The sequence below is a fragment of the Numida meleagris genome, chromosome 3, assembly GCF_002078875.1.
Source record: "Numida meleagris isolate 19003 breed g44 Domestic line chromosome 3, NumMel1.0, whole genome shotgun sequence".
Classification (NCBI taxonomy): Eukaryota; Metazoa; Chordata; class Aves; order Galliformes; family Numididae; genus Numida; species Numida meleagris.
In genome coordinates, this window is record NC_034411.1 from 105,491,084 (window position 1) to 105,507,711 (window position 16,628).

Genomic DNA, 16,628 nt, shown 5'->3' on the forward strand with positions numbered 1-16,628 from the left:
CGAGTTTCCCGCATTTGGGGAAATCGCAGGGGTCAGCACACCCGGAGTGCAGGGGATGAGCCTCGCCCTGGGAAAACCACCTGCCTGATCATGGTGTCTCCCCTGCCAGGTAAGTATGATTTGTTCCATAAACCCATCCGGCCCCACGCCCCGACACCAGCCCTCACCGCACGGCGACCCGCGCCCACAGCCACCCTCCCCACCACTGCGTCCCGCCCCTCTTCGCATCCCTCCCGGAGCCCTGTGCCTCGGCGCACACGGGGCTCCACGCGCGTTCCGTTCCCAGGGCGGCGCGCTCCCGCCAGGCCGCGCGCACGGCGCGATTTGCATATCTCCGCCCATTTCTGCGGAGCGCTCCGCCCTCAGCAGCCCCCCCCCCCCGCTCGGAACGGCCCCGGGCGCTGCGGGGCTCCGCGGCTCGGAGCGGAGCGGGGTGGGTCGGCTCTGCGCCGCGCGTCGTTTTTTATTATTACTCTCTCCCGGCTTTCCGTGCTGCTCTCCGCCGGCTGGTTTTTGCCTTCGGCAGAAGAGCAATGCTCATAGCTCTGCCCGCACGTTCTACTCGGTCTCTCTCCCGTTCTCTCCCCACCACACCGGGAGCTCCCGGAGGCAAAGGGCCGCGCGGTGCTGAGCCGCACTGGGTGTGCCTGCCACGTTCTCTTCATTGTGCATCGTGCCGAGATCCAGGAACCAACCCTGTGCTACTGTCATGGCATTGGCACCCCACGAAGAGAAGGGAAGGCTGATGGCAGCCACGCGCCCACTAGTAACGCCCCAATTCTCGGCCCCCGCTGGCTGCTTGGCTGCGGAGCTGTAAGGGCCCGGCTCTTCCCCGGGCCGCTCCCATCGCCCAGCAGCGGCCGAACCGTCAGAGCCCTGTGAGCGCCATGCTGCTGAGAGCAGGGCATGGGGAGGGCGGTGTGCGTGGCGTTGACCTGCGGAGTGCTGAGCTGTAGCAGTTGGGGTCAGAAGGGACCTTGAAGATCGTCCAGTTCCAAGCCCCTGCTGTAGGCAGGGACACCTCCCTCTAGACCAGGTTGCTCGCAGCCCCATCCAGCCTGGCCTGGAATGCTGCCAGGGAGGGGGCATCCACAGCCTCGCTGGGCAACCCGTCCCAGTATCTCACCACCCCCACAGCGAAGAATTTCTTCCCAATATCTGGTCTAAATCTACCCTTTTCCAGTTTAAAGCCATTTCGTCTCGTCCTGTTGTTACCTGCCTGTATAAAAAGTCCCTCCCCAGCTTTCCTGTAGGCCCCCTTCAGGTCCTGGAAGGGCTATAAGGTCTCCTCGGAACCCTCTCTTCCCCAGGCTGCAGAGCCCCATCTCTCAGCCCGTCCTCGCAGGGAGGTGCTCCAGCCCTCTGAACATCTTCGTGGCCCTCCTCCGGACCCGTTCCAGCAGCTCCATTCCACGTCGTCGCCGCGTGACTGCTGGCAGTAGAGGGGCACCGGCAGAACGGCGCCCGACGGGGAAGCTCGCGAGGCAAAGCCGCGTCCTCCAGTTCCGCCGTGCAGAAGGAATGCTGCCCGGTGGCAGCCGCCGGTGCCGGCCGAGCGCTTCGGGAAAGCGAGCAGCGGGGAGGAACGGGGACGGGAAGCGCTGGGCCGGGGGTGGGCAGCGCCCATCGGGACACGGACACCGCGCTGCTGCGGGGCCACGGAGATCGCTGCGCGCCGCTGCCGGGAGCGTTATGCGGTGCCAGCATCGGTACCGCGCAACAGGAAAGAAAACGGATTGAATCTGTTTTTCGTACCCAAAAGCCAGGGGAGAGCGCGAACGCAGTCCCCCACTACCACAAATTATGCAGTCGAGTTTCCCGCATTTGGGGAAATCGCAGGGGTCAGCACACCCGGAGTGCAGGGGATGAGCCTCGCCCTGGGAAAACCACCTGCCTGATCATGGTGTCTCCCCTGCCAGGTAAGTATGCTTTGTTCCATAAACGCATCCGGCCCCAAGCCCCGCCACCAGCCCGTACCGTACGGCGACGCGCGACCGCAACCACCTTCCCCACCCCTTGGCTCTCCCTGCTCCTTGCCCCGCTGTGGAGCCCAGCACCGAGGCCCAGGCGCTTCCCACGGGGCTCCACACGCGTTTCGTTCCCGGGGCGGCGCGCTACCGGCATGCCGCGCGCTCAGCTCGATTTGCATGGCCCCGCCCCCTCCCCTCTCGCCCCCTCCCCTGCATCAGTCCCTCCGGGCCGAGCACGATTTGCATAGCCCCGCCCCCGTCCCATCTCCGCCCTTGGGCGATCCGCTCGGGACCCACCGCTCCCGCACAGCCCGGGCGGGCCGAGGCAGCAGAGCAGCCAGCCACCATCACTGTCACACGCTTTATTCACTCCGTGCCCCGCAGTCCGGCCACGTCCCACACCGCCCCTCCTGGTTGTGGTCAAGGCCCTGCTGCGTGCCGGCGCTGGGTGCCCCACAGCGCGAGGCTCAGTGCCGCTGTCACGGTCCCCAGCACGCTGCAGAAGAGCGGCACGGGGAAGGCGCCCTGTAAGATGAGCACGGTGAGGATGCCGCCCCATCCGAGCCCCCCCCCCGTACACCTCCAGCCCCACGCACCCACCTGCCGCAGACACTTGTAGCCGTGGAAGGGGCCTGCACAGAGGCACTGCGAGAAGCCGGGGCCATCCGGGGCGCAGGCGGCGTTCTCAGGGCACAGTGGGACTGGGGGGGGCAGCGCGGGGGTCACGGGCTGCCCTGCCCGGTGCTACGTGGTGCCCCCGTGCAGGGCCACGGCTGGGGCAGGGAGAGCCCCCCCACCTACCGAGCTCCTCAGAGCCGTTGCAGGGGTTCCTCTGGCCCTGGCACAGGCGGCCGCTGCCATACGTCGTCACCTCCTCCCATGCACCGCTGCCGCCTGGGCACGGCACTGACAGCGGCACCACTCTGCAAACCAGAGCTCAGCGCCGGGCACGGCCCCGGGCTCCCGTCCCACCCCCCCACATACTCACAGTTGCTGCAGCTGCGTGAAACCCAGGAAGGAGCCATCGGGGAGCGCCGCCAGCGGGTTCTCCGTCAGGTCCCTATCAATGCACCATGAGCACTGACTGCACCCCGGGGCAAGGACCGACACCCCAGGGTGGGACGCGCGGCCGTGCCCCCCCCACACCTCCCCCTGCCCCTGCACTCACAGCACCACGGCAGCCGCAGCCTCACTGAAGGCGCTGGGGAGAGCCCGCAGGGAACAGCTGCTCAGGTCCAACCTGGGGGGCAGCACCGGGAGCCCCGTGATCCCCCGTGCCGTTCCCATACCCCGTGCCCGTGACCCATAACACACCCAGACCATACCCGGGCCCTATAACGTACCCAATACCCGTAGCACACCCCGTACCCCTACCCCACACCCCGTACCTGTTAGCCCTACCCCGCATTACCCGCACCACCCCCTGTCCCCATACCCATACCCCAGCAGGTGCTGCCGCCCGGACCCCCTCCCCACGCAGCAGCGGCCCCACAGCTCCGAGTCGGCCCTGGAGGCGCAGAACTGTGCCACGACGGAGCCGTTGCGCGGCGGCCCCGGACAGCTCCCGCACAGCCGCGGGGGGGTTCCCCCGGCCCCGGGCGGGAGCAGCAGCAGCAGCAGCAGCAGCAGCAGGGAGGCCACGGCCCCGCTTCCGGCGGCCCCGCCCCGCTCCGAGGCCGCCCCCGGATGGGCTCCTCCTGGCAGCGGGGAGGGGCGCGGCGGGGCGAAACGACCGCGCGCGGCGGCCAATGGCTCAGCCATTAACGGAGCGCGCCCGCCGTAGCCTGCAGGCGCCGAGGCGAGGCGACCCTACCCCAGCGGGTCCACGTGACGCGTTCCACGCACGGGATTGGCCGAAGGGGCGCTGACGGCATCGGACGGGGCGCGCGGGTAGCCGGGCTGGAGCGCAAGCTGAGGGCCGTGCTCGGCGTCGTGACGTCATCATCGTGCGCCGCGGCGCTGTCAGGCGCACGTGGGCTCAGCCGGGCAGCAGCCCGGTGAGTGGCGGCGTGGGGCGGAGCCGCGCGCCGCGCCGGAGTGCAGCGCGGGGAGGGGGGTGTGCGGAGCCACAGTGCTCCGAGGGTCGGGGAGATCGGGGAACCGGGGCTCGGGCAGGGGTCACCGGAGACGAGGCAGAGGATGAGGACCGGGCGGTGGGATGGGGGGCACTGCGGGGGTCGGCGGGAACCTTCAGACTGGGGACAGCGGGGGCGAGGGGGCAAGGAGGGGAGCACCGGGAGTGAGGCATTGGCCTGGAGTCGCGGGGGCACCGGGACACGGGGAGCCGCGCGGGGACTTGGGGACTCCGGGAGGCAGTGCGGGGACACAGGGGCACCGGGAGCGGAGCCATGACCTGGGGTCACGGGGGCACCGGGACACGGGGAGTCGCGCGGGGACGTGGGGACACCGGGGTAGTGCGGGGACACCGCGGGGCGCCGCTGCCGGCACGGGACACGGGTGGGACCCAGAGCCCGGGGGCAGCGCTCCGGAGGGGAATGCCGGAGCCTTGGGCCAGGAACGCGGAGGAGGGGGGGACGGGGGAGGGGGTGGGTGTCCCGTGTTGTGTCTCGGCTCGCGGTGGGTGACCTTGGACCATGCCCTCGGTGCGGGCGGGGCGGGCAGCGCTGCCCTCTCGCCTCCTTTCAGCGCCGCCAACCCCCGTTCCTCGTTCCGGGCACGGCAGCGCGGGGCTAATCCCGCCGCATTCCTGCGGGGATCAGCGCCGCCCGCCTCCGTCCTCGCGCGGCCTCATCCAGGGGTGCGCCTGCCCGGCTGCGGGGAGAGCGGCGGGTTCGGCCCGCACGGAGCCCGCCTGTCCCACGCAGAGCCCGTCCGGCCGGCTCCGGGCGCGCCGGTCTTGCCGGCTGCGGGGTCGGGGTCGGCGCTGGGCGGGGCTGCCGTGTTTGCCTTGGCCCGGGGACGAGCTGCGGGGGAGCGGGGAGGGGAAGACTGCGGTGACCCCCCCCCCCTCCCCGGGTGCGTCTCCCCCCCAGGTCCTTGAGGCGGGCCGAGAGCTCCGGAGCGAAGGTTCCCGCGAGGACGAGCGGGGCCGGATCCGCCGTCGCCACCTCCCGCAGCGCCGGGCGCTGCCGGGCAGGCCCCTCCGCCCATGAGCCGGAAAAGTGGGGGCGGCGGCGGGGCGGCGGCGGACACTCGCCATGGAGTTCTCGACGGCAGACTACAGCATCTTCGTGCTGCTGCTGGTGCTGTCGGCAGCCATCGGGCTGTTCTATGCGCTGAGCGGCGGGCGGCAGCGCACGGTGCAGGAGTTTCTGCTGGCCAATCGCAGCATGAGTTTCCTGCCCGTCGCCCTGTCCCTGCTGGCCACCTTCCAGTCGGCGGTGGCCATCCTGGGGGTGCCGGCCGAGATCTATCGCTTCGGCACCGAGTACTGGTTCCTGGGCTGCTCCTATTTCCTGGGGCTGCTCATCCCCGCGCACGTCTTCATCCCCGTCTTCTACCGCCTGCAGATCACCAGCACCTACGAGGTGAGCGGCAAGGGGGTCCCCTGCCCCAACTCGTGCCCCACGTCGGGGCGGGGATGCGTCCCTGACCCCATTCTTTTCCCCCTCCCTTCCAGTACTTGGAGCTGCGCTTCAACAAGACTGTGCGCATCTTTGGCACCATCACCTTCATCTTCCAGATGGTGAGGGCTGGGTTTGGGGTCCCGGGGAGGGGGCACGCAGGGGGGCTGCAGCGCTCTGTCCCCACAGGTCATCTACATGGGAGTGGTGCTCTACGCGCCTGCGCTGGCGCTCAACGCAGGTAAGGGCTCAGGGGGGTGGTGGCTAGGGGCCCCCGTGGCGTGGTAGCCACCATCCTCATCCCTCCTTAATGGCACCCAGTGACGGGCTTTGACCTCTGGAGCGCGGTGCTCACCATCGGGCTGGTCTGCACGCTGTACACTACACTGGTGAGTGCTGTCACCGTGCCCCAGGGCTGTTCGTTGTGTGTGTGTGTGTGTGTGTGTGTGTGTGTGTGTGTGTGTGTGTCCCACCGCCCCAAGGGGCAGCGATGACAGGTGTGTCCCTCTGCAGGGGGGGCTGAAGGCCGTCATCTGGACCGACGTGTTCCAGACGCTGGTCATGTTCGCGGGGCAGCTGGCCGTCATCGTGGTGGGTGCGCGGCGCGTGGGGGGCATGGCCCGCGTTTGGCACCTGGCCGAGCAGCAGGGCAAGATCTCCGGCATCGAGTGAGTGCACTGCAGGGCTGGGACGGGGAGAGCAGCACAGCTGGGACACGCACAGGGGAAGGGGATGGGATGCTGGCATGGCCGTGACTGTACCTGACCCTGCAGCCTGGACCCTGACCCCTACGTGCGGCACACCTTCTGGACGCTGGCCTTCGGGGGGGTCTTCATGATGCTGTCGCTGTACGGCGTGAACCAGGCGCAGGTGCAGCGCTACCTGAGCTCCCGCAGCGAGAGGCAGGCGGTGCTGTGAGTGGGGCGGGGGCAAGCGGGGACACCTCCCCCCCCATCCCGCCTCTGCCCGCTTCTGACGCTCCCAACGGCGCCCGCAGCTCCTGCTACGCCGTCTTCCCCTGCCAGCAAATCGTGCTGTGCCTCAGCTGCCTCACCGGCCTCGTCATGTTTGTCTACGACCGCGAGCACCCGCTGGTCCCCAGCGGCACTCGCATCTCTTCCGACCAGGTGGGTGCAGCGCTCCCACCCCGCCAGCCCCCATCCTCCCCAGTGCCACGCTCACCCCCATGCCCCCCACAGCTGGTGTTGTACTTTGTGATGGACGTGCTGCGGGACCTGCCGGGGCTGCCTGGCCTCTTTGTCGCCTGTCTCTTCAGCGGCTCCCTCAGGTGGGTGCCGTAACAGAGGACGGTGGGTTGGGGGCACGGCCGAGCCCCCCCTACTGCTCCCCTCCTTCTTCCCCTCCCCAGCACCATCTCCTCTGCCTTCAACTCACTGGCGACGGTGACGATGGAGGACCTGGTGCGGCCGCACTGCCCCGGGCTGTCAGAGTCGCGTGCCACACTGCTCTCCAAGCTCCTGGGTGAGCGTGGGGCACACTACGGAGGGTGGACAACGAGGTCCTGGCAGGGCCCTGAACCCCATCCATCCATCCATCCATCCATCTATCCTCAGCTTTCGGCTATGGGCTGCTGTGCCTGGGGATGGCCTACGTGTCCTCCATGCTTGGTCCTGTGCTGCAGGTAGGGAACGGGTTGCTGGAGGCCCCCCTGGCCTCACAGGCCCTGTTTCCCCTCCTCGGCCCCAAAACTGTGACATCTCCCTGCAGGCAGCCATCAGTATCTTTGGCATGGTGGGGGGGCCACTGCTGGGGCTTTTCTGCCTGGGGATGTTCTTCCCCTGTGCCAACCCCACGGTGAGTACCCCAGACCCCTTCCCTCCCCTCCCCCCGGATACCCTGTCAGGTGCTGCCAAGGGGCTGAGCGCCTCTCCCCCCACAGGGCGCGGTGGTGGGGCTGCTGGCCGGGTTGGCCATGGCCTTCTGGGTGGGCATCGGCAGCCTGGTGGCCAACATGGGGGGGACCGCCTCCCTGGCCAACAGCACCGTGCCCCCCCCCACCAACCTGACCACACCGGTTGTGCTCACCACCACGCTGCTCACCTCCACGACACCCGCCCCGAGGTGAGCGCCGTGGGGCTGCTGGGGGTGGTCTGCGGGGGGTCTGGCTCAACCTCCCCTCACCGCCTCCACCCCCCCCCTCCCAGCCCCACGGGCCTGCAGAAGTTCTACCGCCTCTCCTACATGTGGTACAGCGCCCACAACTCCACCACCGTCATCGCGGTGGGGCTCCTGGTCAGCCTGCTCACCGGTGGGTGCGGGATGGGGGGCAGGGCACCGCTCCCTGCCGCGTCCCACTCACCCCTGTGACCCCAACAGGCCCCACGCCGCCCTCGGCTGTGGACCCCCGCACCATTTTCCCAGTGCTGCCGCGGCTGCTGCGCTGCCTGCCCGCCCGCTACCGCCAGCGGCTGTGCTGCGGGGTGCGCTTCCCCACGCAGGTGAGCAACCCAAAGCGGGACAGGGGGCGTGGGGAGGGGTGGCCGTGCGCAGCCCCGCTGCCCCACACCCGCTGTGTGCCTGCAGGACTCCGCCCACCCGCCGCCCGCAGCCGAGAAGCGCGTTCCCAATGGGCTGGGCACTGCGCCGTGGGACGAGGCCGAGGAGCAGGGCTACGGGCCGCCCGCCTACGCGCTGCAAGAGACGGCCTTCTGAGCACGGCCGGGGGGGCACGGGACCCCCGCAGGGGCGGTGCTGCCCGGGGGGGCCGTGGGACCACAGTGCGAAGCGGTGTCGCAATGTTACCTCCCCTCACCCTCACCTCAATAAACCGTTCTGGAGAGCTCCGGGGTCCTGCGGGGTCGGGGTGCCCGGGGGGCTGCGGCGTTCTATGGCAGCGTGGAGCCGCGGGGCACGCGTGGGCACGGCGGCGGCGGGCGGGGCATCGGGAGGGGCGGGGCTACCGCCAATTTGGCGTGGCTTAGCGGGGGGCGGGGCGTGTGATTGGGCCTGCCTCCAGCGGGGGGGCGTGGCCAGAGGTGGGCGTGGCCGTGACGCGGCGCGCCGTTCCCGCAATGGCGCCGCGCCCGACCGAGCTGTACCGGGCGCCCTTCCCGCTCTACACCGTGCGGCTGCACCCGCGGCGAGGCCTCGCCATCACCGCTGGAGGCGGAGGAGCGGCCAAAACCGGGATCGGCAATGGAGTGGTGCGGTGCGGTGCGGCGCGGCGCGGCTCGGGGGGTGCGGGGCTCCGGGTGGCGCGGGGCTGAGCGGCGGTGTCTCCGCAGCACTTCCTGCAGCTGGAGCAGATCGGGGGGCGGCTCAGCGCGTCGCTGCTGCACTGCCACGACACCGAGACCCGCGCCACCATGAGCATGGCGCTGAGCGGCGACATCATCGCGGCGGGGCAGGACCACAGCTGCCACATCCTGCGGCTCTGCGTGCGGGCGGGCGGCGCGGGCGGGGGCGACGGTGAGCGGGGATCGGGGGGGGGGGCGGGGTGACCGGAGCCGGGTGCCGAGTGCGGGGCGCTCACCCCGCGGCTCTCCGTCCCCGCCGCGTCCCCCGCACAGCCGCGGCGGAGAAGGGCCCACGCAGGCGGAAGGGCGCCGGCCCCGCGGAGCGCGGTGACACGCGGAGCGGCGGCGGAGAGGTGACGGTGGAGAGCCTGCACCGCGTGCGCACCGACTTCAGCCCCGACGCGCTGCAGAAGGCCGTGCGCTTCAGCACCGACGGCACGCTGCTCGTCACCGGCGGTGCCGACGGATTCCTGCGGCTCTGGGAGGTGGGAGTGGGGCGGGAGGGCCCGGGGAGGGGCGGGGGTCACCCATCGGGGACCTGCTGACGGCCGCCGCAGTTCCCCAGCATGAAGAAGGCGCTGGAGTTCAAGGCGCACGATGGGGAGATCGAAGACATCACGCTGGGCCCCGACAATAAGGTGGGTGTGGGGCACGGGCTGGGGACACGCTGCCCTGCACAGCCCCCCGAGCCGCAGCGATCTCGTGTCCCACAGGTGGTGACGGCGGGACGGGACCTGCAGTGCCGCGTGTGGCAGCGGGACCAGCTGGTGACAGGGCTGCAATGGGATGAGAACCTGCCCGGCGTCCCCAGCACCGCGTACCGCTACCAGGCCTGCCGGTGGGTGCGGGGCTGGGGGCGGCCCCAGGGCTGTGCCGTGGGACAGCGGCGGTGACCCCACGGGGCGGTCCCCCGGCGGCACGGCCACGGCTCACCCTGCTGCCCCGTGCCAGCTTCGGGGCGGTGGAGGACGACTGCCGGGCGCTGCGGCTCTACACGGTGCAGGTGCCCCACAAGCGAGAACGCCGGCCACCGCCCTGCTACCTGACCAAGTGGGACGGGGGCAGCTTCCTGCCGCTGCTGACACGACCCTGCGGCTCCGAGGTCATCTCCTGCCTCTCCGTCAGGTAGGTGGGGAGGCCCCTCACCCCTCCCCCTGCTCCCAGCCCCGCTCACCGCCCCTCTCCCCGCAGTGACTCGGGCACCTTCCTGGGGCTGGGCACCGTCACCGGCTCTGTCGCTGTGCACATCGCCTTCTCGCTGCAGGTGAGCGTGGCACAGGGAGGGCACGGGGCAGGCACGGGGGCCACCAGGGTCACCTCACCTCACGTCCGTTCCCCCCTTCAGAGGCTGTACTACGTGAAGGAGGCACACGGCATCGTCGTCACCGATGTGGCCTTCGTGCCCGAGAGCGAGCGTGGACGGGAGCTGCTGGCGGGGAACGAGGCGGCGCTGCTCAGCGTGGCTGTGGACAGCCGCTGCAAGCTGCACCTGCTGCCCGCCCGCCGTATGTGTGTGGGGCTGCGGGGCTGGGACCCCCCCCCCAGGACCCCACCCCTCAGCCTCTTCTCCCCCCACCCTCAGGCTCGCTGCCCATCTGGCTGCTGCTGCTGCTCTGTGCCGCGCTCATCGTGGGCAGCATCGTGCTGCTGCAACTCGCCTTCCCTGGCTTCCTCTAGGAACCCACCCTACTGCACTGGGGGGGGCGGATGGACCTGGCTCCGGGCACACTGCGGGTGTGGGATCACCTTGGGATGCAGCGTGCCAAGGGCTGGGCTGGAGCTGGTCCTTGGCCCCACCATTAAACCCAGAGCGTGAAGGCATTGTCTCTGCTGGGGCTGTGGGGATGGGGCGGTCTGACCTCCCTGTGCATGTGCTTCACGCTCCGTGCCCCACTGCTGGCTGTGCTGCTGGGGTGGGAGAGGGGTCCGTGGGGATGGGAATGGGTTTATTGGGGTTTGGAGGATGTTCGTGGGGGACATCAGGCGCTGACCTCCTCCGCAGCCCCCTCCCCCTGCAGCCCCCGCAGCTCCTCTCCATGCTGGAACACGGCGGTGACGAACTGCAAGAAGAGGCGCTCCATGAGGCCGCCGTGCCGCGGCAGCAGCCCCTCCAGGAACCCGATGTGGCCGCCGCGCGTCGTCACCAGCAGCGCCACGTGGGGCAGGTGCCAGGCGGCCGCCACAGGGATGGCTGCAAGGGGACACGCGGGTCAGCCGCCAACCCCGCAACACCACGGGGTTGGGCACGGCCCCCCCCCCCAGCCCCACTCACCGTGCAGGGGGGAGAAGGGGTCATCGGCGGCGTTGAGGCACAGCGTGGGCACGCGGACGCGGTGCAGGCTGCTGGCGGGGCTGGCGGCGCGGTAGTACTCCATGCAGGAGCCGTACCCGAAGGCGGGCGCGGTGTAACGCTCATCGAACTCCCGGATGGTGCGCGCCTGGGGGCGGGGGGAGGGTAGCGGGTGGCACTCGGTGCAGGGGTGGGGGGGACACGGGGATGGGTGCTACCTGCAGGATGTGCTCCACGTCCACCATGTCCCCGATCACCGCGCGGTGCCTGCAAGGACCCCGGGTCAGGGCGGGGCGATGCCCCCGGTGCAGGTGTTCCTCCCCTCCCCTCCCACTTGCAGACCTGGGGTCAGGGTGGGGTGATGCCCCCCCATCCAGGTGTGCCCCCACCTGCGGACGAGGTGCCGCAGCCCGGCAGCCAGCTGGCGGTTGAAGAGCCACGTGTTGAGCGGCTGCTCCAGCGACGCCGTTGTCTCCATGGGGTCCCAGCTCGGGGAAATGGCCATTGCAGCCACCAGCCCCGCTGCGTCTCCCACCCGCGCCAGGTAGTTCAGCACCTGCATCCTGCAGGGGAGGGGGCAGGGATGGGGGAGCTCTGCTGTGCCACCCCCCCGGCTATCCTTCCCTTAGTCCCATACCCTCCCAGGGATACGCCGGCAGCCAGCAGCGGGGCGTGCGGGTACTGGCGGTGGATGTGCGTGATGGCCGTCTCCAGGTCCTCGGTGTTGCTGGCACAGAAGGTCCTGGGGGTCTGGGGGAGGCAGTGCGGTTCGGGGCCCCGCTGTGCCCAACTACGGGGCAGGGACTTGTGGGGAGGGAGGGGGATCTCACCAGCAGCTCCTCACCGCGGCAGCCCCGGTTGTTGAGCACGACGGCCCTGCAGGGAGGACCGCGGCGTTAGCGGGGACGGTGGGTTAACCCTCGCCCCGTCCCGCCCCCAGCACTCACCTGTAGCCGGCGCTGCACGCCTCGCGCACTAAGTGCAGCATGTAGGCGGCCTGGCTGTTCCCCGTCAGCCCCGGCAGCAGCAGCACCGTGGGGCATGAGGCGGTGCCGCCGTCATCGGCCCAGTCCAGGATGAGCTGCCCGCCGTCGGGCGTGCGGATGGCCTCGCTGCGGGGCGGGGATGCGGGCAGGGGCACGCTGGCCGTGGCACCACCCGTCCCGTCCTCACCCGTCCGATCCCCACCCACCCTATCCAAACTTCAGGCGCTCTCCCCACCTGTCCCGTTCCTCCCTCAGTCCCCGATCCCACCCGTCCCAACCCCGGTTCCCGTCTCCCCCTGTCCCGTCCCCGTCCCTTCCCCGGTCCATCCCCATTCCCACCCCTGTCCCCCGACCCGACCCGACCCGTCCCGTCCCACCGGCCCCATCCCGCCCCACCTGCGGTATCCGACGCGGGGCCGGCTCTGCAGCAGCGCGCGGCTCACGGTCTGCAGCCGCCCCCCGCGGCACCACGCAGTAGGGCGGAACGGCTCCCGCACGGCCGGGCAGTGCCGCCGCAGGAAGGCGCGGAGCCGCGGGCCGCCGGCCAGCAGGGGCGGCTGCGGGGAACGGCGCGGGGATCGCGCCCAGAGGCAGCCGAGCAGCGCGGCGGCGGCCGCCAGCAGCAGCAGCAGCGGCGGCGGCACCGGGAGCAGCGGGAGCAGCGCGGAGCTCCGCGGCCCCTCCGCGCCCATGGCCACCACTGCCGGGACCGCCCGGTCCCGCCCCTGGCCACGCCCACCAGCACTTGCCCCGCCCACAGCCGGGCGGGCGTGGCGCCGGCGGCCATCTTTGTGCCGGGCAGAGCGGCGGACGCCGGTTAACCCCTGCGCTGCCGGCAGATGTGAATTCCGCCGGGCGCGGCGAGGCGGGGCCGGCGACGTGGCCCGGGGCGGGGCGGGGGGGGACACCGCCGCGTGTGCGTGTCCCGGGACGTCCGTGTGCGGGTCGCGGTGTCGCTGTCGCCTGGAATCCCTCTCCGAGTCCGCGCGCGTGGCAGCTCCGCTCGTGGGTCCGCGCCGACTGCGGGATGAGAACCCCGCGGGCGGCCCCACCGCCGCTGCTGCTGCTGCTGCTGCTGCTCGGCCCCGCGGCGCGGGCGGCTCCCAGGGATGGGGCGATGCGGTACGGGGCGCAGGAGAGGGAAGTGAGGGGCGCGGAGCTGCGGGAGGGCACAGACGGTGGCGTGAGGGTGGAGGGTGCTATGGTGCGGGATGACAAGGTGCGGGGGTCACGTAGGTGCGGGGGTCACACAGGTGCAGGGGTCACACAGGTGCGGGGGTCACACTGCACGCAGGTGAGGAATTGCACAACGGCACGGCTGCACATAGGTGCGGGGATTAGACAACTGCGGGGTTGCAGACAGCTGCTGAGGGTCGAGGTCGCGTTGCGGGGGCAGCACGGGAACTGCGGGCCCGGCGGGGGCAGGCGGCATCGCGGTAACCCCCCCTCCCCTATACCCCGTCTAGATCCGAGCCCCTCGCGGCCGCGGGGACGGATCCCGGCCCCGACCCGCTGAGCCCGGAGCCCCTCGCTCTGCAGTGAGTGCCCGACCCTAGGGGCTGGGGGGCACAGAGGTATCCGGAGGAGGGGGTGGGGGGACACTCGGGGCACGTGGGGACCCCGTGGGTGGCGGCAGGGCAGGGGGGAGGCGGGATTAGGTGGCTGCGGGGCGGGCGACGAGGGTCTGGCCGTGGGGCAGGAGCGGTGCGTTTCCCCCTCCCCAGCCCCGCTGTCCCCAGGTTGCTGCGCAGCGCTGTGCGGAGTTTGGGACCACCGCAGCGGGACGCGGACGAGATGACGCGGGAGCAGGGTAAGGACGGGCGGCAGGAGAGGGGAGAGGGGGTGGCTGTTTGTTGCGGGGGAGAGCGAGTCTCAGCCCCACGCCCCTCGCCTCGTGCCCGCAGCTCTGCTCTTCCTCTTCGCGTTGCACGACCACGACCGGAGCGGGCAGCTGGACGGGCTGGAGCTGCTGCAGCTGTTGGGGGCGGTGCTGACCCAGGGGGGCGCGGGGCGGCCCAGCCCCGAGGCGGTGCGTGCGGGGGTTCGCGCCCCGCGGGGTCCGTGCGCTGAGCTCCACTCTCACCGTGTGCGCATCCGTCCCCATCCACGCAGGTGGCCGCGCTGGTGGACGGCGCTCTGGAGCAGCGAGACCGCGGCGGAGACGGGCTGCTGGACCCCTCCGAGCTGCTGCTGCCCGCCCCGGCACGGGGACCCGCGCGGGGGGGCGGCCCTGACCTCGAGGGGACGGAGGGGGGACACATTAGGGAAGAGGAGAGGATGCCCACGGTGGGGGAGGAGACGCCGGGGGGGGACGCGGGGGCGAGTAGCCCCCCAGAGGGGCAGGGCCTGCAGGGGGATGGCGGCATCCAGGCAGAGGGGCAGGGAATCCCAGGGGCCGGAGCCCCTCTGGAGGAGGAGGCGGCGGTGGAATTGGAGGCGGCCATCGAGGACAGAGACCCCCTCGTTGACCGCCCCGAGACGCCGGCAGCCCCGGCCTGGGAGGATCCCGGGGAGATGTAGGCTTGGGGGGGGGGGGCTGCGGGCGGTTCCCTGCCCCATGGCTGTGGGGGCCTCCCCCGCTGCAACGGGCCCGGGGGGAAAGGTTCGGGACACGCGAGTTCGCGCTGTAACGTGGGTCGAGGAATACAGCCGCTGCCGCCCACAATGTGAACAGAGTAGGGGGGGACACGCGGGGCTCGGGCAGGAGGCAGCGGCGGGGGTCGGCGAGCTTTATTGGGCATGGGGCGGTGCGCACCGCGCGGCTCAGACGATGCCATCGTAGCCCTGGATCCCGCACTTCTTCCCCGCGATGCGGCAGCCGAAGGTGAGCGCGTCCCGCAGGCTCTGCCCTGGGGGAGAGGGACGGACACGGGGGAGGCGTGAGGCGCCGCGGGGAGGTGCGGGGCCGTGCCGTGCCGCGCCGCCAGGGCTGTGCCCACCTCCTGACAGCGCGAAGATGACGGCGGCGTTGAAGGTGTCTCCGGCCCCCAACGTGTCCACCAGCCGCTCCGGGGGGAACGCGTCGGAGTGCACCAGGGTCCCGTCCGGCTCCAGCGCGTCGGCGCCCTCCTCGGCCCACGCGCAGATCATGGTCGCGCTGCGGGGCGACAGCTGGGGCGGGGGCAGGCACGGCCCCTCCCGCAACCCGCAACCCGCAACCCGCGGCCCGTCCGCGGCTGCGCCCCGCGCCGTCGCCGTCCCGTCCCCACGCCTTACCCTGGCCGCACGCGGCCCCGCAGCCCCCGCAGCGCCTCGGCCGCCGTCCCGTAGCCCAGGTGCTTGGCCAGGTCCTTGCTGATGAACACCTGCGGGGGGCGGCGGGCCGGCGTTCCTCCGCGCTCCCCGGGACCCACCACGGCGCAAGCCCCGCCCCCTTCGCGCCACACCCGAGCGTGACTCCGCCCCCTCTCCCGTCCGGCCCCGCCCCCCCTGCCCGCCCGGACCAATCGCCGTCGGGGCGTGGCGGGGTGGGCGTGGCCGGGCCGTACCACATCGCCGTGCGCCAGGAGCGGCAGCAGCTCGTCCCGCGGCTTCTCCACCTCCACCGACGTGCGGATGCGCTGTGCGGGCGGCAGCGCGCTGTTGTGCCGCTCCACGCGGAGCATCATCTGCTCCTGCTCCGCCGCGTTGCGGGCCTGCGGGGAGAGGGGCGTGGTCACGGCAAGCCACGCCCCCCTCCCCCCACTAGGAGCCCGCCCCGCGCCGCCCCGCACCTCCCAGTGGATCCACTTGTACTGAGCCAGGTCGACCCGCGCAAAGTCGCGCTCGGTGACGTCGGGCAGGTTCCTGCGGGCGAAGGGCAGCCCCGCGCCTCGCCTCTGTCCCGGGCACCGGGCACAGAGCACCGGGCGGGCGGGGAATGATTAACGAGGGCTGCCCTGCAGCCGATCACAGCGGGGCCGGGGATCCCGGGGGGGAAGGCACCCACGTGTCGTGCAGCACGATGGTCCGCGAGCCGGTGGCGGCGCTGACCACGCAGCAGGCGCAGGGCACGTCCCCGTGGGGCTGCCAGGCCACGTGCGTCACATCCACGCCGCGGCGCTGGAAATCTGCCACGATGAAGCTGGGGGGCACGCACGGGGTCGGCGGGCGACGGGGCACCGCGGGGCTGCGGGCACCCGGCACCGCGTCCCCCTGGTTCCCCGCCCGCCCTGCCCCTCCGTCCCCACTCACTCGGCCGCGTGCCCGGGTGCCAGGGAGCCCATGAAGGCGCAGGGAGCACCCAGCAGCGCCAGCACCGTGCACGAGTTGGAGGCGTTCCCCCCGCGCTGCCACCGCTGCGTCAGGCACCTGCAGGGCATAGGGTCAGCGTGCGGGACGCCGAGCGGGACGCCGAGCCGGGCGCCGCGCAGGGCGGTACCTCGTGTCGCTGTCCTCGGCCGGGTACGCGTCCACCACGCTGATCACGTCGAGGCACACCAGCCCCACGCACAGGATCCGCTTCTCGCCTCCCGCCCCCGCCGCCATGCCGCGATCCGCGCAGCGCTCCGCTCCGCTCCGCTCTGCCCCGGGGGATGGGGGGGATAGGGGGTGGCACCCGCAGGCCCCGCCCCGGTGGCCTCGCGCAGCCCCGGCACCTCGCACAGCCGCCGCTCGCCCGC

The 16,628-nt window shown here is 71.7% G+C and overlaps 6 protein-coding genes and 1 long non-coding RNA gene across 8 annotated transcripts; 3 read left to right on the forward strand and 4 right to left on the reverse strand.

Moving 5' to 3' along the window:
* On the reverse strand, nucleotides 2,318-3,777 carry ATRAID (all-trans retinoic acid induced differentiation factor). Its single transcript, XM_021392779.1, has 6 exons — nucleotides 3,412-3,777; nucleotides 3,139-3,210; nucleotides 2,959-3,030; nucleotides 2,772-2,893; nucleotides 2,571-2,671; nucleotides 2,318-2,495 (listed from the first exon to the last, which is right to left on the reverse strand). The coding sequence occupies exons 1-6, from the start codon at nucleotides 3,729-3,731 to the stop codon at nucleotides 2,391-2,393; spliced, it is 792 nt and encodes a 263-aa protein (XP_021248454.1). The 5' UTR covers nucleotides 3,732-3,777; the 3' UTR covers nucleotides 2,318-2,390.
* On the forward strand, nucleotides 3,669-8,295 carry SLC5A6 (solute carrier family 5 member 6). Of its 2 annotated transcripts, XM_021392763.1 has the most exons (16): nucleotides 3,669-3,967; nucleotides 4,964-5,458; nucleotides 5,551-5,616; nucleotides 5,684-5,735; nucleotides 5,816-5,883; nucleotides 6,008-6,162; nucleotides 6,268-6,408; nucleotides 6,492-6,621; nucleotides 6,694-6,782; nucleotides 6,864-6,976; nucleotides 7,069-7,136; nucleotides 7,223-7,309; nucleotides 7,395-7,576; nucleotides 7,660-7,763; nucleotides 7,832-7,953; nucleotides 8,039-8,295. In XM_021392763.1, exons 2-16 carry the CDS (start codon nucleotides 5,129-5,131, stop codon nucleotides 8,165-8,167), a joined length of 1,836 nt encoding a protein of 611 aa, XP_021248438.1. In that variant the 5' UTR covers nucleotides 3,669-3,967; nucleotides 4,964-5,128; the 3' UTR covers nucleotides 8,168-8,295. The 2 variants fall into 2 exon arrangements, with proteins under 2 accessions (XP_021248438.1, XP_021248439.1); XM_021392764.1 differs by lacking the exon at nucleotides 3,669-3,967 and having other exon boundaries at nucleotides 4,844-5,458.
* On the reverse strand, nucleotides 6,240-8,403 carry LOC110396885. Its single transcript, XR_002437335.1, has 3 exons — nucleotides 8,274-8,403; nucleotides 6,890-7,130; nucleotides 6,240-6,376 (listed from the first exon to the last, which is right to left on the reverse strand). It is a non-coding gene; the product is annotated as an uncharacterized LOC110396885 (long non-coding RNA).
* On the forward strand, nucleotides 8,470-10,570 carry PREB (prolactin regulatory element binding). The gene is made up of 9 exons (XM_021392765.1): nucleotides 8,470-8,658; nucleotides 8,740-8,923; nucleotides 9,025-9,236; nucleotides 9,309-9,389; nucleotides 9,465-9,589; nucleotides 9,703-9,876; nucleotides 9,943-10,015; nucleotides 10,097-10,256; nucleotides 10,334-10,570. Exons 1-9 carry the CDS (start codon nucleotides 8,527-8,529, stop codon nucleotides 10,426-10,428), a joined length of 1,236 nt encoding a protein of 411 aa, XP_021248440.1. The 5' UTR covers nucleotides 8,470-8,526; the 3' UTR covers nucleotides 10,429-10,570.
* Nucleotides 10,677-13,016, reverse strand: ABHD1 (abhydrolase domain containing 1). The gene is made up of 8 exons (XM_021392766.1): nucleotides 12,424-13,016; nucleotides 11,989-12,153; nucleotides 11,872-11,917; nucleotides 11,679-11,791; nucleotides 11,431-11,604; nucleotides 11,260-11,308; nucleotides 11,024-11,189; nucleotides 10,677-10,942 (listed from the first exon to the last, which is right to left on the reverse strand). The coding sequence occupies exons 1-8, from the start codon at nucleotides 12,717-12,719 to the stop codon at nucleotides 10,731-10,733; spliced, it is 1,221 nt and encodes a 406-aa protein (XP_021248441.1). The 5' UTR covers nucleotides 12,720-13,016; the 3' UTR covers nucleotides 10,677-10,730.
* Nucleotides 13,012-14,692, forward strand: CGREF1 (cell growth regulator with EF-hand domain 1). The gene is made up of 5 exons (XM_021392780.1): nucleotides 13,012-13,149; nucleotides 13,494-13,565; nucleotides 13,767-13,837; nucleotides 13,932-14,056; nucleotides 14,140-14,692. The coding sequence occupies exons 1-5, from the start codon at nucleotides 13,055-13,057 to the stop codon at nucleotides 14,545-14,547; spliced, it is 771 nt and encodes a 256-aa protein (XP_021248455.1). The 5' UTR covers nucleotides 13,012-13,054; the 3' UTR covers nucleotides 14,548-14,692.
* Nucleotides 14,743-16,521, reverse strand: KHK (ketohexokinase). The gene is made up of 8 exons (XM_021392767.1): nucleotides 16,388-16,521; nucleotides 16,201-16,317; nucleotides 15,956-16,090; nucleotides 15,741-15,813; nucleotides 15,516-15,662; nucleotides 15,244-15,332; nucleotides 14,967-15,124; nucleotides 14,743-14,876 (listed from the first exon to the last, which is right to left on the reverse strand). Exons 1-8 carry the CDS (start codon nucleotides 16,492-16,494, stop codon nucleotides 14,791-14,793), a joined length of 912 nt encoding a protein of 303 aa, XP_021248442.1. The 5' UTR covers nucleotides 16,495-16,521; the 3' UTR covers nucleotides 14,743-14,790.